General features: G+C 41.4%; 1 protein-coding gene across 1 annotated transcript in view; it reads left to right on the top strand.

Moving 5' to 3' along the window:
* The window catches only part of TBXAS1 (thromboxane A synthase 1), a 227,801-nt gene that overhangs the window by 65,968 nt on the left and 141,537 nt on the right, over positions 1 to 20,296 (top strand). The window contains exon 3 of the mRNA XM_058022728.1: positions 12,641 to 12,693. Within this exon, the coding sequence (XP_057878711.1) occupies positions 12,641 to 12,693 (53 nt within the window). The remainder of the gene's footprint in view (positions 1 to 12,640; positions 12,694 to 20,296) is intronic.

The following is a 20,296-nucleotide window of genomic DNA, read 5'->3' as shown; positions in this document are numbered from 1 at the left end:
TTACTGCATTGTGGTCTTTTCACAATGTGGAATGCAATAACGCTTCTTCCTTGACTGCAGTCACCATCAGCACTGCGTCAAGAGATGTTGTTTTTGTGTGCATGCATATGTATTCATGGGTAATTTTGCTCCGGGTGAAACAATTCAGCAGACTATTTTGGGATCCATTTTTAAATGGTCAAGACCACAAATTGGCAATTGTTTTCCGTGTGGCTTGTTTTCTCCCACCCCCTCCGACAACTGGCTACTGTAAAAAGAGGTCGTTAACATTCCTTTTCCTGCCTCTTTCTTTACAAAGCACAAAGATTTTGGCATGTAATGAAACTGAATGTCCAGCTACTCTGTTAAGGATTTGTGGGAAAGAGGAACTCTGCTCTAAAGACAGTGCTTCATATCTGTTCCTTTAATTGAATTTAATCTATCATCCTCTAGGAATGACTTGTTCTGCAGGAACTGAGATGTTTGCCTGTGTTTTAGGGGACCTGGCTCTCTTGTGCATCCTACATTGTCGTAAAAATAATAACCTGAGGTTGTTATGAATATAGAGAGATACTTTCCTACATATAAGTAAGGAGGTGTACATATAACATTTTTAGCCTGAAATTTTGGCAGGAGAGTCAGAGGACTGATATATACACTCTTCATCTGGGTCTTGCTCTTTACTTCCACATCAACTCTGTAATTTATATCTTGAGTTAAAAAGAGGCATTAACACAAATCCATGATGAAGAAGCCAAGTTTTTAGAGTGGCTCGGTGTAAGCTCTGCTCAGCAATAACAAAAACATCTCTATATTATCAACCCTGTGTTCAGCACAAATCCAAAACATAGCCCTATTCTAGCCACTGTGAAGAAGAATAACTCTCTCCTAGCCAAAACCAGCACAATTGGTAAAACCTCCCAGTTTAATCCGTGAAGTTAAGCAGCTAAGCCATCCTGTGTCTGTGAAAAATCCTTGGGGTCCTGGCAGTAGATCTGGAGTCTATTCTCCTTTTGGTCACAGCAGTATTTCATGTCGATCAAGAGTTAGACATGAGCTAGCCCTGCTGCTAAATGTTGCACTGGTAGGAGCTTCCCCATGGCTTTTGTAGGGTGCCCCATGCTATTCCCAATGGTATAGTGAGATTGCCCCTTTACTTCCAAGGACATGAATGGATGTCATGATGTTTAGTGGTCACTCTTCTATGCCTTTTTCTGTGGGAAAAATACTGATGTCAGACAGATTAAACTTTGAGCGCCTCTTCTAACTGCACATAATTTTATTTTGATTCTTGCTTCTGGAGAGATTTAGTCATTCAAATGTCCCATAATTTATCTTACTCTTTACCAAACAGGAGTCCCCTTTTCTTTGAGGATCTTCAGAAGAAAGCCTCTGCTTTGAAAGCACAACCTAAAATAAGTGACCCTCTTGGCCCTGGGAATGTGCAGACCCTCTGCTCTGTACAGGTGTACTGTGTACATAGGAAAAGCACGAGATTGAGAGACTTCTGTTAGTTTTCCATCTGAGATGATGGAAGCATCAGGAGCTTGGTTGTACTGTTTTCCTCTCCAGTCCCTCCAGGTGGGTTCTTTATGGGAAAGATGTGATGGAAAGGTGGTTTTATATGCCTGGCAGTGGTTACTGTCTGCCAGTGGCCCAGTCTCTTAGGGATGTGGTTAATTCACAGGGACATGGAGGAGCAGTTGTTGCCCTCAACTCTGTGCCTTATGCCAAAGCATCTAGGCCTGCCTAAGTGTTGTACTGAATGAGGGTGTCAATCACCTTTCTCCCTTCCCCTGTGCAGATGAATTCAGTTATGAAAGGACAGCTAAATGCACTGGTTCCTCTGGAAAATATCTGGTATTTGCAGGTGTGCAGCATCATCCATTAAAAAAGGAAGCAAGCCCAGATGGCTTGACAAGGAGTTTTTGGGGTTTTTTTCCTGGTGTTGCTGCAGAATCCACCCCTGAGTGATGATCTAGAAACAGAAATGAATAGCTGACAAGAGCCAATTGAATCCCCATCTCCAAACCTGAGTTCTTCTGTCTATGAAATTGTCACAGTTGCAACTCTCACTGTGCTTGACACATCCTGTGCTAGCCAGCGATCTTACTTATTGCTAGATTCTCATTCCACTGCAGCCTCCTGTTTAGTGTCCTTGTGCTGTATCAGCTCCTGATGCTCTCTGCAATCTTCTCTCCAGCCCGCACAGGGATTGGCATTGTGTGTTTCTGGCTTCCTAATCCCTTTCCTGCGAGGCCTGATAGGGCTTTCTAGTGTTTCTGGGTTTTGTGCTCAGATCCTACAAGATACTGCATGGGTGGCTTGGGTCTTAAACAGTCTTTGGCTTCAAGACAGCATATCAAGAGTAACTTAGCTTATGAAAACAAGGAGATTTGCTAGAACAGTTATTTTAAAATAGGTGAAGTGTCAACTGCCTGCTGTAATGTGGCTGTCACGGCTACAGTTTGTTGTGTTCCCAAAGGGATAAAAGTGTTCTGCACAGGATCTTACAGCCCATCTCTGTCCATAGTGCTTTGGGGTAGGTCTGTCCTACCTGGTGGATGTTGCTCTGGGAGCAGGATGAAGCACTGGGAGTGTTTGTTCCATGGCTTGGCTGAAGCTGTTGCTCTGCAGACACATTCCCCCTCCTGCCCTGCTGAATGTATGGGCTCGCCTCAAGCCTTATGTGTGTGTCAAGCTGACGTGTCTGTCCTTAACCCTGTGGCTCTTTCAGAGGTGCCATGTGATAGATGGGAGCAAAAGGGACCTGTCATGCCTGTGCTTGGCCTGTCCATGCTGCAGATAGCAGCCTGCTCTGCTCTGCATCAGAGGCCACTACAATCTATGGGGATGTTTTTCTCTTTTCGTGCTTGAGAGCTGCATCCATACAAGGTGGGAATAAGGCAAGAGGAAGCTGAGCTTGTCTGGCCATGTTAAAATACAGAAATAGTCCTGGTATCTTTCAGTAATGCATTAAGTGGCATGATTAATGTCTGTCACGTGTAGTGATCTTTCCAGGTCTCTTCCCTCGATGCAGCACTCTGTGTGCTTTGGTTTGGATACTGTTGTGTGTCTCAGCATCATCACAATGAAAGATCAAAATCTGAGAGCTGAATTTGTGATTATCTTAAGTGTATGTTTCATAGTTTAAACTTGGCGGTCACAGAAAATTAGGTGGCATGGATTTATAAACAGTTCACAAACAATGGCAGACACCCCTACACTCTAAGAGGGGAATGTCTCTGAGGAGGACAAGATATTGCTCAGTCAGTGAGTAATCTTGGGTCCCACAGATGATGTTTTCTTGAAACCCCCCTAAACAGCGCCCACTTAGACACTAGTGAGCAGTATGAGATGGCCCAGAGTTTGCACCAGAAAAGAAAGCTTAATCATTGTCATCCTAATTCTGTAGGTCAAGGTGCAAGATTTGCATACAGATGTGTAATTTTTCCAATGTTTACTTCAAAGTCTGTGGCACCCAAGACAAACTTTTTCACACTGGGTTTGGTTAATATATTTTATCCTTTAAAATTACATTTTCGTGGTCTGAAGGAATCTGCTGTTGCTAGGTCTGAGAAGGAAAGTGGGACATTCTTCTGAAGTGGAAGAGCTCCTTGGAGGAAGGAGTCCCTGCCTCCCTTTTTTGGGAAAGAAGTCAACTCTCATTTCTCTGAATGCCACTTTGCTGCCCTCAGAAACTGTGTTGTGTGTTGCTGTGTTGTCAGAGTATTCCCCAAATCTTTGTTTTCCTTAGATTTAGCTACCATGTCTGTATGTCCTACAAGACGTTGTTCCCATTTCTTCGAATTATGTTTTGAAGATGACTGTTTTACTCCTCTTAAGGAACACCAGCAAAGAAAGTGAATAAAATTCATTCACCGTTAGTGAGATGGGCTGATTGCTTATGCTAATCCATCTGAGACATTGAGCTCACAGTGAAAATCCACATTACAGTGGTCCTCTGTTGTACAATGAACTCCCTCCTATAGAGAGCACTGTAATTCTCTGCTTTCCTGCTGTAATTTGAGGATACAGTAATATTAAGGCAGCAAAGGTGGTTAGTGATCCAGTGGAATTACATGTAAGTAGAGATTGTGCAGGAGAGAATTGCACTTGGTTTGGAAGGAAGACAACTTAGAAGACATTTAGTGGAAATTACATACTTTAGTAAAAAAGAAATAAATCCATCGCTCCTTTCTATTTTTCTTCTGTTTTCTTGACTTATTATAAATATATGCTTATCAAAGGATCAGAAACTGCAGCGAGTCTGTAAGACCTCATATGGAGCCTTTCATGAACACACATTGAACAAATTGTAATTCTCTTTGTACATGTCTTCATAATGACATGTTTTCTGTTTTGGACAAAAGTTCCTAGAAGCCTGAATAGGTGTCATCTGTGACATTTACTATGAAGTAAAATAAGGGCCTAGCAGGGGTAAATGTTATCTACACAATAGTCCTAGTAAAAATAGTAAGTTTGCAATTATATCTCTGTAGTGGATATAAACAAGGTCGAAGCTAACAGCAGGTAACTTTCAAATAGATAAAAAGAAATATTATTCTAGCCAGTATAATCAAACTGGAGAATTCATCATTGCAATAATCAGAGAATCAAATGCAGCAGCTGGAATAATTTGAGGGTCTGGATCATTTTATGACTAATTACATTTGTAGCTATGCATACTATAAGAGTAATTCAATCTTAAGCTAATAGTTGGGTGAGGAAGAAACCTCCCTCTACTTAAAGCATTTTAGACTCAGCCGTGCATATACAGTTCCTTTCCTCACGCCTTTCTTCAAAGCCTCAGGCATGTGATATGTCTGAAAGCTCAGAAACAGATCAAATTTGTTGATATTCCTTTCCTTTCTCATATACTGCCTGTGTTTCTGTGGCAGAGAAGGAATGTTTTTGTAAGCTACCAAGGAGGAGGATTGTAAAACCTTCAGCTCGTCTCTGGCTCTACCATTGCCTTCTTGTGTGGCATTTGGCAAATTGCTTAATCTTGTGTACTTCCAGTTCCCTACCTGTGACAGATTGGCATTTAACAGCCCAGGAATGTTGAGGAAATGAAGTCTCTGAAGTGAAATGAGATTGAAAAAAGAGACAAAAAGAAAGCTAGAATCTCATTGCAGTATGCCAAATTAATGTATGAGACTATATCTGTATGAGAATGAGTTGGAAAGTTGAGTCAACTAGAAGTGTGAATGCTGTGTGCACATGTGAATGTGTAGTAAATCTTTTCCATGAGAAGTCCCTCTTACTCTAGAAGTGACTGTACATCTCCTTGAGGGGCTGGTGTAGATGACCTGTGTTATTCATCCTACATTTCATTTTTATAAGTATCCACATCTTGGTTCTTGTCCTCACTGTCCTGACTAAAAGGTTTCTAAAATCTTGCAACTTCAATAGTCAATAATTTTTATCTCATTTCAAGCAACATTTATCCACAGCCAGTTTATGTGACTTTGATCTTTTAGTAATGTAGGCCTTTATATTAAATAGATATTTTTCTCTTCCTGCTGATTCCTCCCAGTACAGCTCTAGACAGCAAGCATGTCTCCTCCCTTTGGTCTGCTAAAATGAACCTTTGGTTAGCTAAAATGGACTCTCCTAATTATGACTTGTAAGACAGGCCTTCTATTCCCCAAAGATCCTTGTAACCCTTTTCTCCAGTTGTTCCATTTTTAATTCATTCCTTCTGAATGTGGCAGCTCATCAAATTTACATGCAGCATTCCAGAGAAAGCCTATCCCAGATACTCTACATTGGTAGTTTCCATCATACTTTTTTCCATCATCTTTATCATATGGTTAATGTGTCCATCCAGGTTTTTCACTTCTGTGTTGTTTTCAAGCATTCGCCTGCTACTGCAGAAATTCTTGGAGTTAACGTAGTCTCTCTCTAAGGGCATGAAGCTCTGCTTTCAGCTGAAGACTCTCCTGTGTTGCAGTTGTTCAGGTTCTTCAGGTCACCCAGTTCTTCTGGTATGACAATCTCAGTGTCTCTGCTTGCTGAGAAAAGGATTTCTCTATTCAGAACCGTGTACTTCACCGAAGCCTTGACTCCCTTTTGTGCCAAACTCAGTCCTCCAAACACTGAACAAGCTTTTTCCCAGGATTGATCCTTGAGAAAACTGTGGATTTCCTCCTTTCCTGGCTGTACCTTTTCTTTCTACTCTGTCCATACTCACTTCTTTACAGCTTTGATGTTTTACTGTTTTTTGGATTTTTATCCTGATTTTAATTATTTTGGGTGTGACAGTGGTTTCCCAGCCACGAGACCAAAATCCATTACTGAAATCTGTGTGCAACTTTCATTGTTCCCTCACCTAGAAAATATGTTATTTTCCTAAAGAAAGATAAAAAGCAGTATATCCCCTTTTCCATTAAGTATTTGCTGTGAAGTGGCTGCCATGGGGTGCCTGAGGGACTGTGAACTGGCTGGAGCTGCTCCATCCAGCCATCCACTTGGGCAGTGCAGGTGCTTTCAACTCTGATGTCAGACATATGGTGGGTTTTGTGAGGAAAATCTGAGAAATCTTGCATGTTATTGAGGTCAGGATTTCCTCTGTGTGTTTGCTTCCTTGGCTCCCCCTCCCTCCAACTCTTCAGTTACCAGCCTATTAGAATCAGCCATTAACCTGGTTAATGGGGAGAAACAGCAAACACCAGAAAAGATGATGTGCTGTTCTTAATTCCCCTTTGGAAACTTGACTGGTTTAAGCAGTAAATGTCTCAAGAAAAGGCAAACCTCAGAAAAGGGTCCAAAACCTGTCTTGCTTTTGTAATGTCAGCACACCAAGGTGGAGAAGGATGAGTACTTAATGTTGAGAAGTCTTTGGGGGCAAAAAAGTGGCACTCTGCCAAAGCTGCCAAGGTGGCTTTAAGCTGGGGCGCTGAATGGACATGATTGAGTTGTGCCATCTGATCCTTTTGGTGATATGGTTAAGGTGATACCTGGATGCCTTTTTATCCTTTGTGAGATATGACTTGAACCCAAGAACCTTTGTCCTCTCTGAGTAGGAGAGGTGGCAGAAGAAGAAGAGGGCAGTGAAAGGCATAGGCTAAGGGCAGAGGGGGAAAGGAAGAGCTCATGCAAGAGGGGAAATAGCCATGTTTCAGGGAGAGACTAAAGCTGTTCCACTGAAGTGAGATAACAGCTCTTTGTTAAGGACAGCTAGGACTAATGCAGCACACAGAAATAACCTGCCCACTTAATTTTTATTAAAGATCTAAAAAGGTGGAAGGAAAGAAATTTACAATTTGTTTGGTATTTAGCTCAGGTAATTTTTTTTAAATTGTATAATGAGAACACATTGTCCAAATTTTCATATGCGGATTCAATTAGTGTTCAGTTAATTAGCCTTTACAGATGAGATTAACTTAATTACATAACACTAACCTCTCTTAATAACTATTAAGGGTAGGAAGGCTGCCTTTAATAAATTTAGAAGGGCTATATGTGTTTTTTAAAATCTGAAATGACACACACATAAATTAAACCAAATTACACACAGAGGACAGCCCTTAATGGTAATGATCAAAGGAAACAAACTATGTACATAGCTCAAAATCAGGCTGCTTAGAAGTTCATGCTGTGTTCCTCCTCTTGTCTGCTGGCATCCTAGTGATTTCACTAGGATTATTACTGGAGCTGATGTACAGTCTGGGGTCATTCCTTCAAAGAGGGTTGCAGACTGATACAAGGTTACTTTAATTAAATGTTAGCTTGTGTTAAAAAAAATCATTTTGGGTACTAGGTTATTAGCAATTTTCTTTTTCAGGTGGTCTAAAGAAAAATGTGTGGAAGCTCATTGAATGCTAAAAATCTGATGCAAAAATATTTGTCATTATGTGCCATAAACAACTGTATAGATTTTTTTATCTCTTGATATGAGGTTTGCACTTGAACAATGATGCTGTGATTATTAATATCACAATGAAAGAGAGCATCACATCTGATATAGGGTGATAAAGGTGGAGCATATATGGGACTAGTTATGGCATGTGGCATCTTTGGCTTCTGAGTCGCAAGTTTGAATCCAGGGTGCCTTGGTAAAGTGACTGACATCAGATAATATCTGATACTTTTCAGAAAGGAGCAACAAAAGAAGTCTTTTCCCTTGGCTGTTCTTGCATGGGTAATGTTTCCCACTTGCAGTGAATTTTGATGGGCTCACACATCCATCTTCTCAGAGCTCAGTAGCTTTTATGACATTCAGTACACTGCAAAATTCAAGGGCTACCCTCATTGCATTCTCGAGGACCCATTTTGGAGTCCAGATTTTGAGTTACTTTCAGGAGCAGGCATCTGCTGCATCCCAGCTTTGTGGCTCTCTTCAAACCATTTTATCTCATGACCCTGAAGGAGCACGGTGAAGTTCATAAACCACGTAATTTGTTTTCCACCTGCAGTAAGCTGAAATGTTCAAAGCATCCTCCATACAATCTGAGTCATTTTCCATTTGAAGCCATGAGATCTGCAGGTATTGAGCAACTGAAAGGAATAGGTTGGATATGCCTCATGTTAAACACCCCAAAAATCAAAATACATAGCTTCTCTCTGAAATACTGCTTCTTTGTGAAAACTTTGGCTTAGTGCCTACAACCATTTTCAGCCAGGAGGAAAGATGACATTGCCACAGATTTTTTCCTTGCTGTGAAGAACTAGCAAGGTGAATATGCAATGAGGAGGAAATTGCTGAAGTATGTGTCTTGGAGTGGCAGAGTCTATTGAAAAAAAAGGAGAGGGGATACTTGAGCAATTTCAGCCCTTTCACGTATGCAGCTCAAGCTGAATCTTCAGTCGGTATCTCAAGAAAAATGGTTGGCAGTGACCAGACTTTGTCTGGTGCAGACCCAGATCTTGTTCTCTTCCATGGGGTTTGTGCCTGTATCCCTGAGAGCAGGATTTGGCCTTGGGAGTGGTTCTATCCACAGATGCAGCCGATGATACACGCTCAGAGGACGGGGAGAATGCAAATTGCCTGCAGGGAGGCAACCGCCAGATACATAAACAAAGAACCTTCTGGGTGTGCAGCAGTCAGCCCACTTGAGCTGCTGTTTCCATGGTATACCAGATGCTGTGAAATACGCTTTCTTCAGGGGAAGGAGCTTTTCCTACCCCTGCATGATCCTGTTTGATGATGGGCTGACCTCAGGCTGGTACCTCACTGCGTGGGTCACACGTGACAGGTCCCCCTGGCCCAACCATTTTCTGAGTTGATGATGATAGCTCATCTCTGCAGCTTCCAAACAAAGAAAACACTAAGTGATTTTTTTTTTTTAAGCTTGGAACATCATTGCTAACGATGCTTTTAATTTTTACTACTGAGTGTTTAATGCACAACAGTTCTTCCTGATGCACACGTGGTGTCATATCATAATACTGAGTGTTTTTCCTTTTCTGTTTCCTTCTATTTTTCAAAAAAACCCAGAATATGTATATTTCCATTCCCCTCTGATTATTCTTTTCCTAATCCCCATGTTGTTTTGTTATAATTCCTGGTTCAGGGAGCATAAAGCCACTGGGTACAAGTCAGCAGGTGCCATTTGTGAGTTTGACTGCAGATCACCCAGTGGATAAATAGGAGGAAAGGAAGCAAAGATAGGTGATGTCTACTCCCATTTTCTTGTAAAACAGCAGCTGATTGTGAGCAGGTGCTTTGTTATGTCATAGATACTAAGTACAAGTGCAATTATAAAACATGGACAAGTCTGCAATAATTGATTGTAGGAAACCAAACTCAGCCAGTGTAAATAAATTACCAAAAGCACTTATGAGGCTTGCTGTGCCTCAAGCATGACTCAGGGGAGAAGGTGAGGATGTTTTCAGGGTACCTGTCTGCTGGAGGGTGTGTTTGGGGATGGTGCTGCAAAACTGGCAGAGCTGTGTGGATGGGGCATTTTCCCTCACTCTGCGACCATGCAGATTCCTTGGCTTTCCTTGTGGCTATGAAGAGCAAACACAGGGGCCTTTCTAAGGCTCCAGCTTCCTGCAGCTGAAGGGCATACTGTGGTGTGTAAAGGATAGATGCACATGCTCTCTGCCCTGTTACAGTCCTGCCACCACAGCTCCATGGGCTCCTGTGTGTGCTGTTGGCTTCTCTTTCCCAGGCCTGCTGCCACAAGACCTGCTACCAGGTGCTCACCAGGCACTGGAGGAGGCCAGGACAGCAGTGGGTCCCAGGGGTGAGCAGTGGAGGCTGTAGTGGTGAGTATGTGTGTGCAGTGCTGCACAGCATGAGAAAGTGTCCTGGAGTGTAGAGAATTAAAGCTTCTTTTACTCCTGAGGATGCTTTCTCATGGTCTTTCCCAGGTGCTTTTCAACTCCTTCTCTTCCCCCATCCTGCAGGCTAGTGCTTCTCACTTTAGGGAAAAAAAAAATTAAGTGTGGTTAATTTTAAGCCAGTGCAATTATTTAGGAGTCCTGGAGGTGGAAAGCCAGTTACTGGTTAACAGATCTGATTTGAAACATGTTCTGCCTGACCCCCCTCTAATGTAGTTGAGCCAGAAGCAGCTCTTCCAAGAAGCTGGCTTTCTGGAAGGCTTTTCCACTGAATCATTTAAAGCCTAGGCTTCTTGAAAATGTTAATATCCTGCTGGCTCGCTGGAATGCAGCTGGTGGGTACAGCAAGTGCAATACCTATGTGCGTGCCTGCAATCCAAAGCACAGCGAGCGGGCAGGGCTCAGGCTGCAGCGTGGGTGTCCTTGCTGGAGGCTCAGCCTAGGAGGGAAGAGGGCTGGAGATCAGACCTGATTTGGCATTGCCCCACAGGGCTGGAAGTTCCTCTGCCCTGCCCAAGCAGTGGGGCTGTGATGGAGCAGCTCTTGGCACACGGATGGGGCTGTGGTGTGACCTCGAGCCGCGCTGGAAGTGTCACTGTGTTTGTGCGGCCTGGGCACTGTGGTCACAGTGTGCCCGTGGGCTGAGCCTGCAGGGCCAGCCTGAAATGGCTGCACGCAGAATGTGAGCCCAGGATTCCCCCTTGCACCAGCAGACAGCCCTTACAATGCTGGAATCCCAGCAATTGCAGGCTGTGGATCTCTGTAGCAAAAATGCAGGTCGGTGTGAATGTGTGTGTGCCTTTCCCCCTCCCATGGTGTCTGCAGGCAAAAGCTTTTTTGAGTTAGCTGTCTGTGTTTGTGGTGTTACAAAGCCTTTGTCCACCTTAGCTTCTCTGTGCTAATGTGTGAGGCTTTTCTGCTTACCTCAGTAGTGAAGAATTTTTCAGGGGAGAATATATATTATTTTCAGGCAATATACATTCTCCTCAGGCTGTCATCCACCTCTTTCATAATTTTATCTTTGGCGTATTTTCTTACACGTCATCCTGTGGTTTTTGTAGCTAAAGGAAAACCTAGAGTTCTTGCCTTCAACTGGGGACATATTGTCCTGCAGAATAAACGTGTTACAAGTCCAGGATTAAAAAAAAAAGGGGCACAGCTGTACTATAAGAATAAAAAAAAAAATTTGAGGGACTCTATGAGGACTGCAGATGGTGGCAAGTGCTTTGCTAATTTGGACAATAAGTTAGCACCCAAGAGTTTTAAGTCAGATCATTACTTTTGGTTACCAGATTTGCTTTTGCTTAGTGTGGCAAAATACTCTCAAAGCATACACACATTACATGGGCTTGTTTATTTATGTCAGCAGTAGATGTATTTACAGTAGTTGTATTGTTCTAGCTAATATTCTGTGGGATGTTGTAAAAAGCAAGAAAGATTCAATATGAGACATAAGTATTCTACTTTTTTAGTGAATTTTCTCTAAAGAATGAAAATAGATCATGCTAGTCTGTGTTCTGTTAATATAAATGCAGATTAATGCAATCAAATGGGTTGCTTTTTCCATAGACAAGTTGCAAACACAATGGAGCATGGTCCTCAAATATTGCAGTTTCATTAAAGCAGATATTTTATCGTTCATTTTCAGGGATATTATATATTTTGCACACCTTCTTTAGATTGATCAATTTGAATTCATTTAAGACACTAACAATTGAGTATAGTGACAAGTATTTATTTAGATAAATGGATACAAATTTTCTTCAATTATGAAAATGGAAGACAGTAAAAATAGTAAAAATTTTAAAAAGAAATCTGCTTACTATTCTGCAGAATGTACCAGCTGACTGCCTTGTGCTAAACTTTGACTTGGCAGGTTTCAGGTTTTTTAATAAGGGGACTAAAACCAAAACAAGATGACCTTGCCATATTCCCTGTGCTTCCCTTTTGTGTAGTAATTCATATACTTGTCATCTTATTAATTTATCTGTTAAGTTTTCCATCCATTTGCATATCTGAAAAAATTGAGTCAGGACCAAAATGATGAAGTTAGTTTAAAAACATTAAATCATTAAATAGTAACAAATTTTAGAGAATAAAACATTGATGAAAACATGTTTCATGGCTGTCCAGATCTTTTTTGGGGTTGGGATTTGTTTTTCCAGCCATCCTTTCTAGACTCTGTTTATCACATGCGGACAATATTAGAAAGGTGAAGGTAGGAGTTAATGCCGTGGTTCTCCTGGCTGAGGTTCTACCACTTTGTGTGAGTGGTAGAAACAGTGTGTAATACAGCTTCTGCTAAGCACTCTAAAATATTGTGGCTTTTTTATTTTTCTAAAATATTGTGGTTTTTTCTTTCTTCCAGGGTTTTTGGGAGAGCCACACAAAACTCATAAAAGAGTATGGACCTGTTTGTGGGTAAGCTGAGCAGTGCTGTCAGCTTTCTTCTTTCTGGCTCTTGCTCTTTGAGTTTGTTGGGTGGGAGAGGAGAAAATACCAAGATAAGATATTCATCAAAATGCAGAGTGCAGTGTTTCAGTTTGGGGGACAGAGGTGGAGGTGGTTTGATTACATGCAGCAAATACTCTTGGCTTATTTTAGTTCAGCATTTGGGATTGGACTTCATTTTTCTCTCTCCTATTTTAATTATGCACATAAAGTTTAGTCCTTTTCAGAACTGTACAAAGCTACCAGCCTTTAATATTCTCTTTTCATCTGCATATTCTTTATGCTTACAGTGAACAGTGGAAATAATAATTTGTCATCTTAAAAAACCCTCAGTTTATGAAATAGTATGAATTTGGTTCAGCTGTTGCTATCTATATTTATGCAAAATTCCTAAACTTAAAATAAAATGAGGTACAGATTAGAAATGAGGCATTCCCCTCTCTATAGCTCAGCTGTGCTATCTTAGCAGTTTGTTAGAAGTAAAGAGAGTTTAAGCAGAATATCCCTTCATAGAAGCCCTTCCACATTTCCATGAATGTAATTTCTGTTCCAAGAACTACTTACTTTCCAGTTGTCATCATTTTAAGTGGAAGTGCAGTTGTCCCCTGGTATCTTCTATTGTTGTGGTCAGTTGGTGTTTGTAGCATAACTATTATTTCAATATATATGTATCAGGCAATATCCACAAATAATGAAAATGTCTTTTTTTTCCCCATGGTCTGCAGGGAGTTTAAGATACCTGTAAGAGGGAACATATGAATGTCTGTGTGTATACATATTTGATTACAAAAGATACCAATGAGCTCTGTATGCTCTCCCAGCAAAAAAGCTCTAGCAGAAAGAAGTCAGGCTCAGGCGTTTGATGCTTCAGTCACAGCCACCTCGTGGCATTTATGCTCAGCCCTAAGGACAAAGTGCTGCAAGAAGTGATGGAAATAATGAATTCCAAGGGTTAGCTACTTGTCTAGGAGGAAACAATGCAGTATCTTGGCTGGCCAGGAATGGGGAAAGATATTCATTAATGCTGCAGCAATTTGTATGTTGTGTAACAAATGGAAAGTGACTGAGGCTTATTATCTCTGTGACCTTTGGTGTGATGCCCTTAAATGACAATAATGTAAGAACACTGGCATTTATTCCTCAGTATACTTCCCTCCTTATTAATATCATGCTTATTTTTTTCTCTAAGCTGAATTTGAGACAAGTTGCTATTTAGTCATCTGTCTGCTCACTCAGCCAGGCAAGGCTATGTCATTGGAGAAAGAGATGTATAATTACAGTGTGTGAGCAGATAGAAAGTTTCCTTTCCGCAGTCCACTTACAGGCTGTTAGGGAGTGAAACCTCTGTGAGACTTGCAGGGACTGCAGAGCTGGGTGGTGGTGGTTGTGGTCAGCCAGGATAGTTCTGACTCTCTGGGATTCTCTAGGTAGGAAGAGTGAGCATAGGAAAGCTTTATTTATTGCATGCATAGAAAACTCAATTTGTGAGGGATCTAGGGGGCTGGCAGAGGAAGAAATCTGTTTTTCCATGTCTCCCAGGAAAACAAAGCTGGATGCAAACAATGCTGTGTTTGAGGTAAGGTCTATTTGTGGTTGAAGGAGGATGTTTTAAAACCTGGCTTGCAAGCTGCTGTTCAATAGGTGGGGCATGTGTCAGGGGATATTTATCACAGTCCTGTCAATTAAAGAAATTCTTTCTCCTTCCCTGTGAGTCTTCAGTATGATGCTTTCTGTGGTTCTTTCAAACAGGCAAATAAATGGTAGGTGTGTTTATGTGTATATTCCCAGCAAAGTATTGGATCTGGCAGATGGAAGAAGATGTGGCATTTTTCTTTCCCCAGATTGAAAACTGCTTTCCAATAAGCATAAAGAGCAATGATCTTTATTTCTACAGTGGTGAAGTGAGTTGAATACAAATCTTTGGAACTGAAGCCTTTTTTTCTTCCTAAGGTCACTTGAATAGTCTGAATGATACCATCACAACTGTTTTCTTTTGTGTGTGAATTGGTTTCCTTGACAACAGGATGTCAAATCAACTTTTCAGCTTTAATCAAGTCAAAACAATATATCCCTTCCATTCCAAAAGGCCTCAAGTCGGAGAGAATTATTTCAAGTAAGGCTTTTGTAGGTCACAAAAGCTTTTTTTTCCCTTTGCTCCTGTGTGCAAATCTAAAGGAGAGGTGATGGTACTGATATTTTATAAAGACAGACAATGCAAATAGTCATCAGTTGTGAGTTTATGCTGTGAAAACTGTTTGTTTTCATACAGAGGTGGCCTAAGATGGAGGCCAAGGCAGAAACAAACAGCTCTGGTTTGGTGCGAAAGCAGAGATGGAACATTTCTATTAAACAGGGTAATGCAAGCCACTGATGTGACTTTTGAAGAGGTCCTGCGTTAGTGGAAATCTTTGATTTAGCTATACTTTGGAGTACCTTTTATAAAAATGCTTCCTCTAAAATATGTGTGCTATTTCTCCATGACAAAATGAAGTTGAAAACAATCCTATTTGGAAAACAGTGCACTAATAAGATATTCCTTGAATATTCACCTTTTCACATAAGAGTTCTGTAGGAGAGTAGCCCTGTTTGCTGTGGAAATTAGTGATTTCCACCACTCATGTTTTGGATGAATATTGATGCTATGTTGCTTTATTCTCCCCTCCACCATATCCAGTTGTTCCATTTCAATTGCAGGCTAACAGCTACTGATTGGAAATAGGTGATAAAAGCAGACAAAGAAATAAAGAGGGACAACATGTTTTGTGGAATCAGAAAAGCAACTTCTGCAATGTGAGAGTGAGTTAGTTTTGCTTTCTATGTGCACCTAATGTGCATTTGACTGCTCTGCTGCAATTGCATCATTATGGCTTCACAGAACTGATTTGGAGTAAAAGAAATCTGCCAAAATAAGTAATATATTCTTGGCCCAACAACATACTACCAGTGATTGTAGAAAATATGACACAGCCCCAAGTGGGCAGTTGATTGCTCTGGGATGAAGGAACTTATTCTGCCTTTGACTGTAGCAGTGCATTTGGACATGGGGAAGAATGTAAGAGGTCATAACATAGATCTCACTGTGTATGAACAAAGAATGAGAACAGATTAAAATTCAGTGCCATTTGTGGGGTGACACTCTTTCTTCATGTTGTTTTGCATGTGGAAATGCTTGCAGCAGGTCAAACCCTATTCTTACTCTGCCTTGACGTGGACATTCAACTTCAAGCTGCTGTGAGAAGCCTGAAGATGTCTGTAGAAGAAGCTCTGGTTTGTCAGTGTGGGGGCTTGGGGCTTTCCCCTTTTCTGGATGGAAGAGAGACATGCATTTCTGGGATCTGGGCATGTGGAATTTTACTCAAAGCCTTTTTCTTCCTTCTGCTGTCATCAAATACCTTGGGAAAAACCTGAGGTGGATAGGGCAGGATCTCCTCCTGCAGGGAACAGCTGATGTCTTCATCATGGGCTGAGTTGAACTGAAGAAACAATGTCTTTATTGCTGTTTTAATGTCACAAAGTTTTTTAACCATCTATTTCTAGCCTCTTTCTGCTTTCTGTGGAAAAAGTGATTCCAGGAAAAGTATTCTCATCTTTGTTTCTGAAGGCTCATGGAAAGAAATACTTCAGTTTTATGAAAAAATTGTATCCTGTTTGATTTCCTCTTTTGCACTGGTGGGGGGGGGGGGGGTCTACTGGACTTACTACCTTTCTTAGGGTACTTCCTCTATTTTGATATTTTAAAGAATTGACTTTTTATATTTCAGCTACAAGAAATCATACCTTGACAATGATAGGGAAAGGCAAGCTTCCTGTTGCTGTTTTATAGCTCCTCCTAATCTCTGTTACCCATGTAACCTGACAGGCAATTTTGGTAGCCTCACTTGCCTGGATTTTTGTTTTCTTTAAGAGCAGTATATTTTTTGGCTGATGTCAGGTCTTTCATATTTCATCAAGATTTATTTCCTTCTCACTGCTTTCTCCTTTATGTGTTGTGATAAGGTTCTTTGACCCTATAAGATTGTTGACCAGCCCCAGAATTGCTGATGTGGGTTAGAGTTATCTCTTTCTTCCATTAACTACCTGCAAATTGTACAGTACAGCAGAACCCCTAACTTTGAGTACATGAGTAATCACATTAAAGTCAATGGTATTGCTCAACATGCTTCAAGTTAACCAGAAGTCTGTCTACCTTGCTGAATCAGGGCCATAAAAAACCAATTGCATTTGGCCTTAAAAATATTTTTAGTGCTGTTGGTACACATAAACTCCTAGTTCTATTGTACCTGGAAGAAGTTAATGGGGAGAAAAATATTTCTTCTCCACCCTCTCTTTGCATGTGGACAATTTAGTTGCTCTTCTGCAAAATGTGTTAGCCATTCCCTCTGAAATGGAAAAAATTATTGGATGAATGGGCAGAGCAATAGGACAATCTTAATGTTTTTAAGTTAAACTTTCAGGAGCCTTTCTTTTAATCACTATGAGAATTCGTAAATAGTAACCTATTTTTTTAAATTGTTTTCCAAAAAAGAACTGAAACCCAACAATACTCCTGGCAGAAACTCCAGGGCAGAACTCATGGTACAATGCTAGATCTCCATCTGAATTCCCACAGCTAAACATAATTAGGTATTGGTTATATTTGGCTCCAGTGGTTAAATCAAGCTGCTGGAACAAGTCTTGTGAGGAGTTACTTTGGGGTATAACATCACCAGTTTCTCCTCTTGTCTCTAGAGTTAATTGGACCTGAAAACAGCCTTCTGTGGGACTGATGCCTAAAGACTTCCCCAAAATGTGGCAATACCACACTGTTCTGAGAGCTGGAGTCTCTGCCACTGTTGCAGGTGGAATTGGTTTTGTGGCTGCCTGATCACTGTTGGAGTATTTTACGTTCTGCATACACAGATCCTTGGGCTGCAGATTGTTGGCAAAATTTACAGTAAATTAGTTCACCAGTTTAACTCTGGCATGTTTCAAATGTACTTAGGTCTCTGGAACATTGCAAATTGATACCTAGTGTACTAGCATTGTAAAGGTATTTATTGATGAGCACCTCACAGCCATGAACAAATCTGCTGTGTGGACTGTGACCTCCCGTGAGAACCATGCCACTTGAGCTTGTGATGGTTCTTGATTTGGTGCTGTAGCCTCTGGCTGCCCCAGGGAGGTCCAGGGACATTTGTGTTCTATGTATTCACAGACAGAACTCCAAGGCCCATCAAAATTTTCCAGTTCCAGCCCTCAGTGCAGGCAAAGCCATTGGGATCAAAACCCTTGGTGAACTGGTAGTCTCATGTGTGTGCAAAGCTCTCCCACTTCTCTCTGAGGTTCCAGACACTGCCCTGGGGTGGCTGAGCTGCAGGCATGTGCTCACTGTTGTGCTTTTCCCCATTTTCCTCCATCCAGTCCCTCTGTGACTCCACTGCAGCTGTTTGAGCCGATGTAAGTCAAAGACCTGATGTAATCTTTTACACCTCTGGAAAGAGAGTGTGAAATCCAACCATATGAGACATACAGCATTTTATGTGCTCTTGGCAAGGCAACAAAGGACCCTGCCTGTCACCTGCACCACGTTCCTGATGCTTGTTTCTGTGCTCATGGCATGTACAAACTGCTGTGACCATAGCTCCAGCTAATGACTGTTTGTGCAGAGGAACATCTCCTGCTCAGAATTGCTTCATTGACAGATTTGGTCGGACATGGAACAGCTCTGAGAGACTGGCCAATACTCTGTCAGCTCCTAAGACTGACAATGGAAGCAGGAGCAGGCCCTTGTACATATCTAAGTGTCTGAGGAACCTGATTAAAACTTGGTCTGCTTCTGTGTATATGCACATAGCAGCCTTGGCTAGGAGAAGGTTTCACCTCCATTTCCTCCTGCTGAAGTGTTTCCTTTTGGTTCCTTGCATGCTGGTACTCTGCAGCATTTAGCTGTTGAAGCACAGTCCTGGTGAGCTTCATCCTAGGAGTATTTGAAAAGTGAAGTTTCTTTTGAAAACATGCTGCCTGAGGAGTATTTTACAGCTAATATACAGCACAGGTGATCTTTGATCTCTGCTGCCTGCTTCTTTGCTAATTAATGGTTAAAATGATAGTTTTAAAGGGAATGAAACTGCTGAACAGATTGCTGCTTCTTATCATGTTACACCTGCATACCACAATGTGTCATCCTCATTCAAGAAAGGGGGAGGAAATATTCTGAGTTACAAAAACTAGTTCCTAAGACACAATTTCACATTGCTCTACCACCTTCATTATCTACTGGAGCCTGTATTTGTTGAACATTTTAACAAGCTGTAAAGTCCACCTTGTAATTTCCCCCCACCCTTTTCCACCATTTGGAAATAGGCAGGTGGAGAGCTTCTAAAAGACAATAATGTGAGGCATCATTTCAATATATCAGTCCTAGAAAGTATGGGAAAGCAGCAGCATTGTGGATTTTGCTGTGCATATTAAATGCTTTCATAAGAATTTCCTACAGCACTCCAGAAGTATTGATGCAAACCTAAAGCAGATACATGCAATATGCAATGTTCAGTAGCTATTAATGCTTTCTGACTTCACTTGCTATGTATCTGATTATGAACTGGTGTTCCCAGTGCCATACATGGTAATTTTTAATGCATTTCTTGAATAATTTCCCATCACTATATGTAGAGGGAGGCAAATGTATCATGCGTCCCAATATGTGCGTGTGTGTGTCCCCTTTCTTGGCAGCCTTTGAAGCAGATCAATTTTAACGCTCAGTTCAGGAATTTCTCCTGATTGCCTTGGTCACTTCACAGGAGAGTCAAAGCCTCTCCAGGTCACTCCCTAATGCCAGTTTCCCTTCTTTCTGGCACCCCAAAGAAATCCAAAAGCAGCTTGTTGCTGTGTTGTGCCATGAGAAGCACTGAGCAAAAGGGATTTCCCTTTTCCACAGATCCCATGCTGGGTCTGGAGAAGGATGTAGAGCAGAACTGCAGATCAGCAGCCTGTTGGATGTTCCTGCACAGGCTGGAGCATCCATAGCTCTGTCCCTTAGTCATGCCACCAGGTAGGAGCCCCAGGATGCAGGTGCTGCTTGAACCCTCTCTGCCCATGCTGGGGAGCCCTCAGACAAGACTCTCAGCGCCTCTGCCCCTTAAAAAGCATTGCAGAGGAATGGGTTTGGGATGTCTGTTACTTAGTTTTTAAAAATAGTAAGTAGTATTTTCCTTTCTGAGGATGACTGCCCTTTGCTGGGTATCTACAGAGGTGTTTCCTGTTCAATGTTGTTTACAATTGGTACCACCACTTTGTTGGCGTTTGTTCTGGTTTTGGTTTTTCCCATCCATGACCTTGATTTTAGGCTCTGTGTTTGTTTTTCATACTTCCTTCCCTCACCCCCTAAGTATTTGCTCTGGGTTTTTCTTTCTCTTACTTCTCTCCATTGTTTTTAACTCTGTGCTATCTTTCCTCCATGCTCTGATTTTTATTCCTCCCTGTTTTTCTTATCTGTGTTGAATTGAAAACATGTCAGGTCAGTAACATGACCTGACAATTTTAATGTCATTCCAAGATTTTTTATGTAATTCTATAAATCTCTTCATTACTTTTT

This window comes from Melospiza georgiana, chromosome 4 (assembly GCF_028018845.1).
Source record: "Melospiza georgiana isolate bMelGeo1 chromosome 4, bMelGeo1.pri, whole genome shotgun sequence".
NCBI lineage: Eukaryota > Metazoa > Chordata > Aves > Passeriformes > Passerellidae > Melospiza > Melospiza georgiana.
The sequence above is the reverse complement of the archived record's forward strand: the minus strand, read 5'-3'. Positions and strand labels throughout refer to the sequence as shown.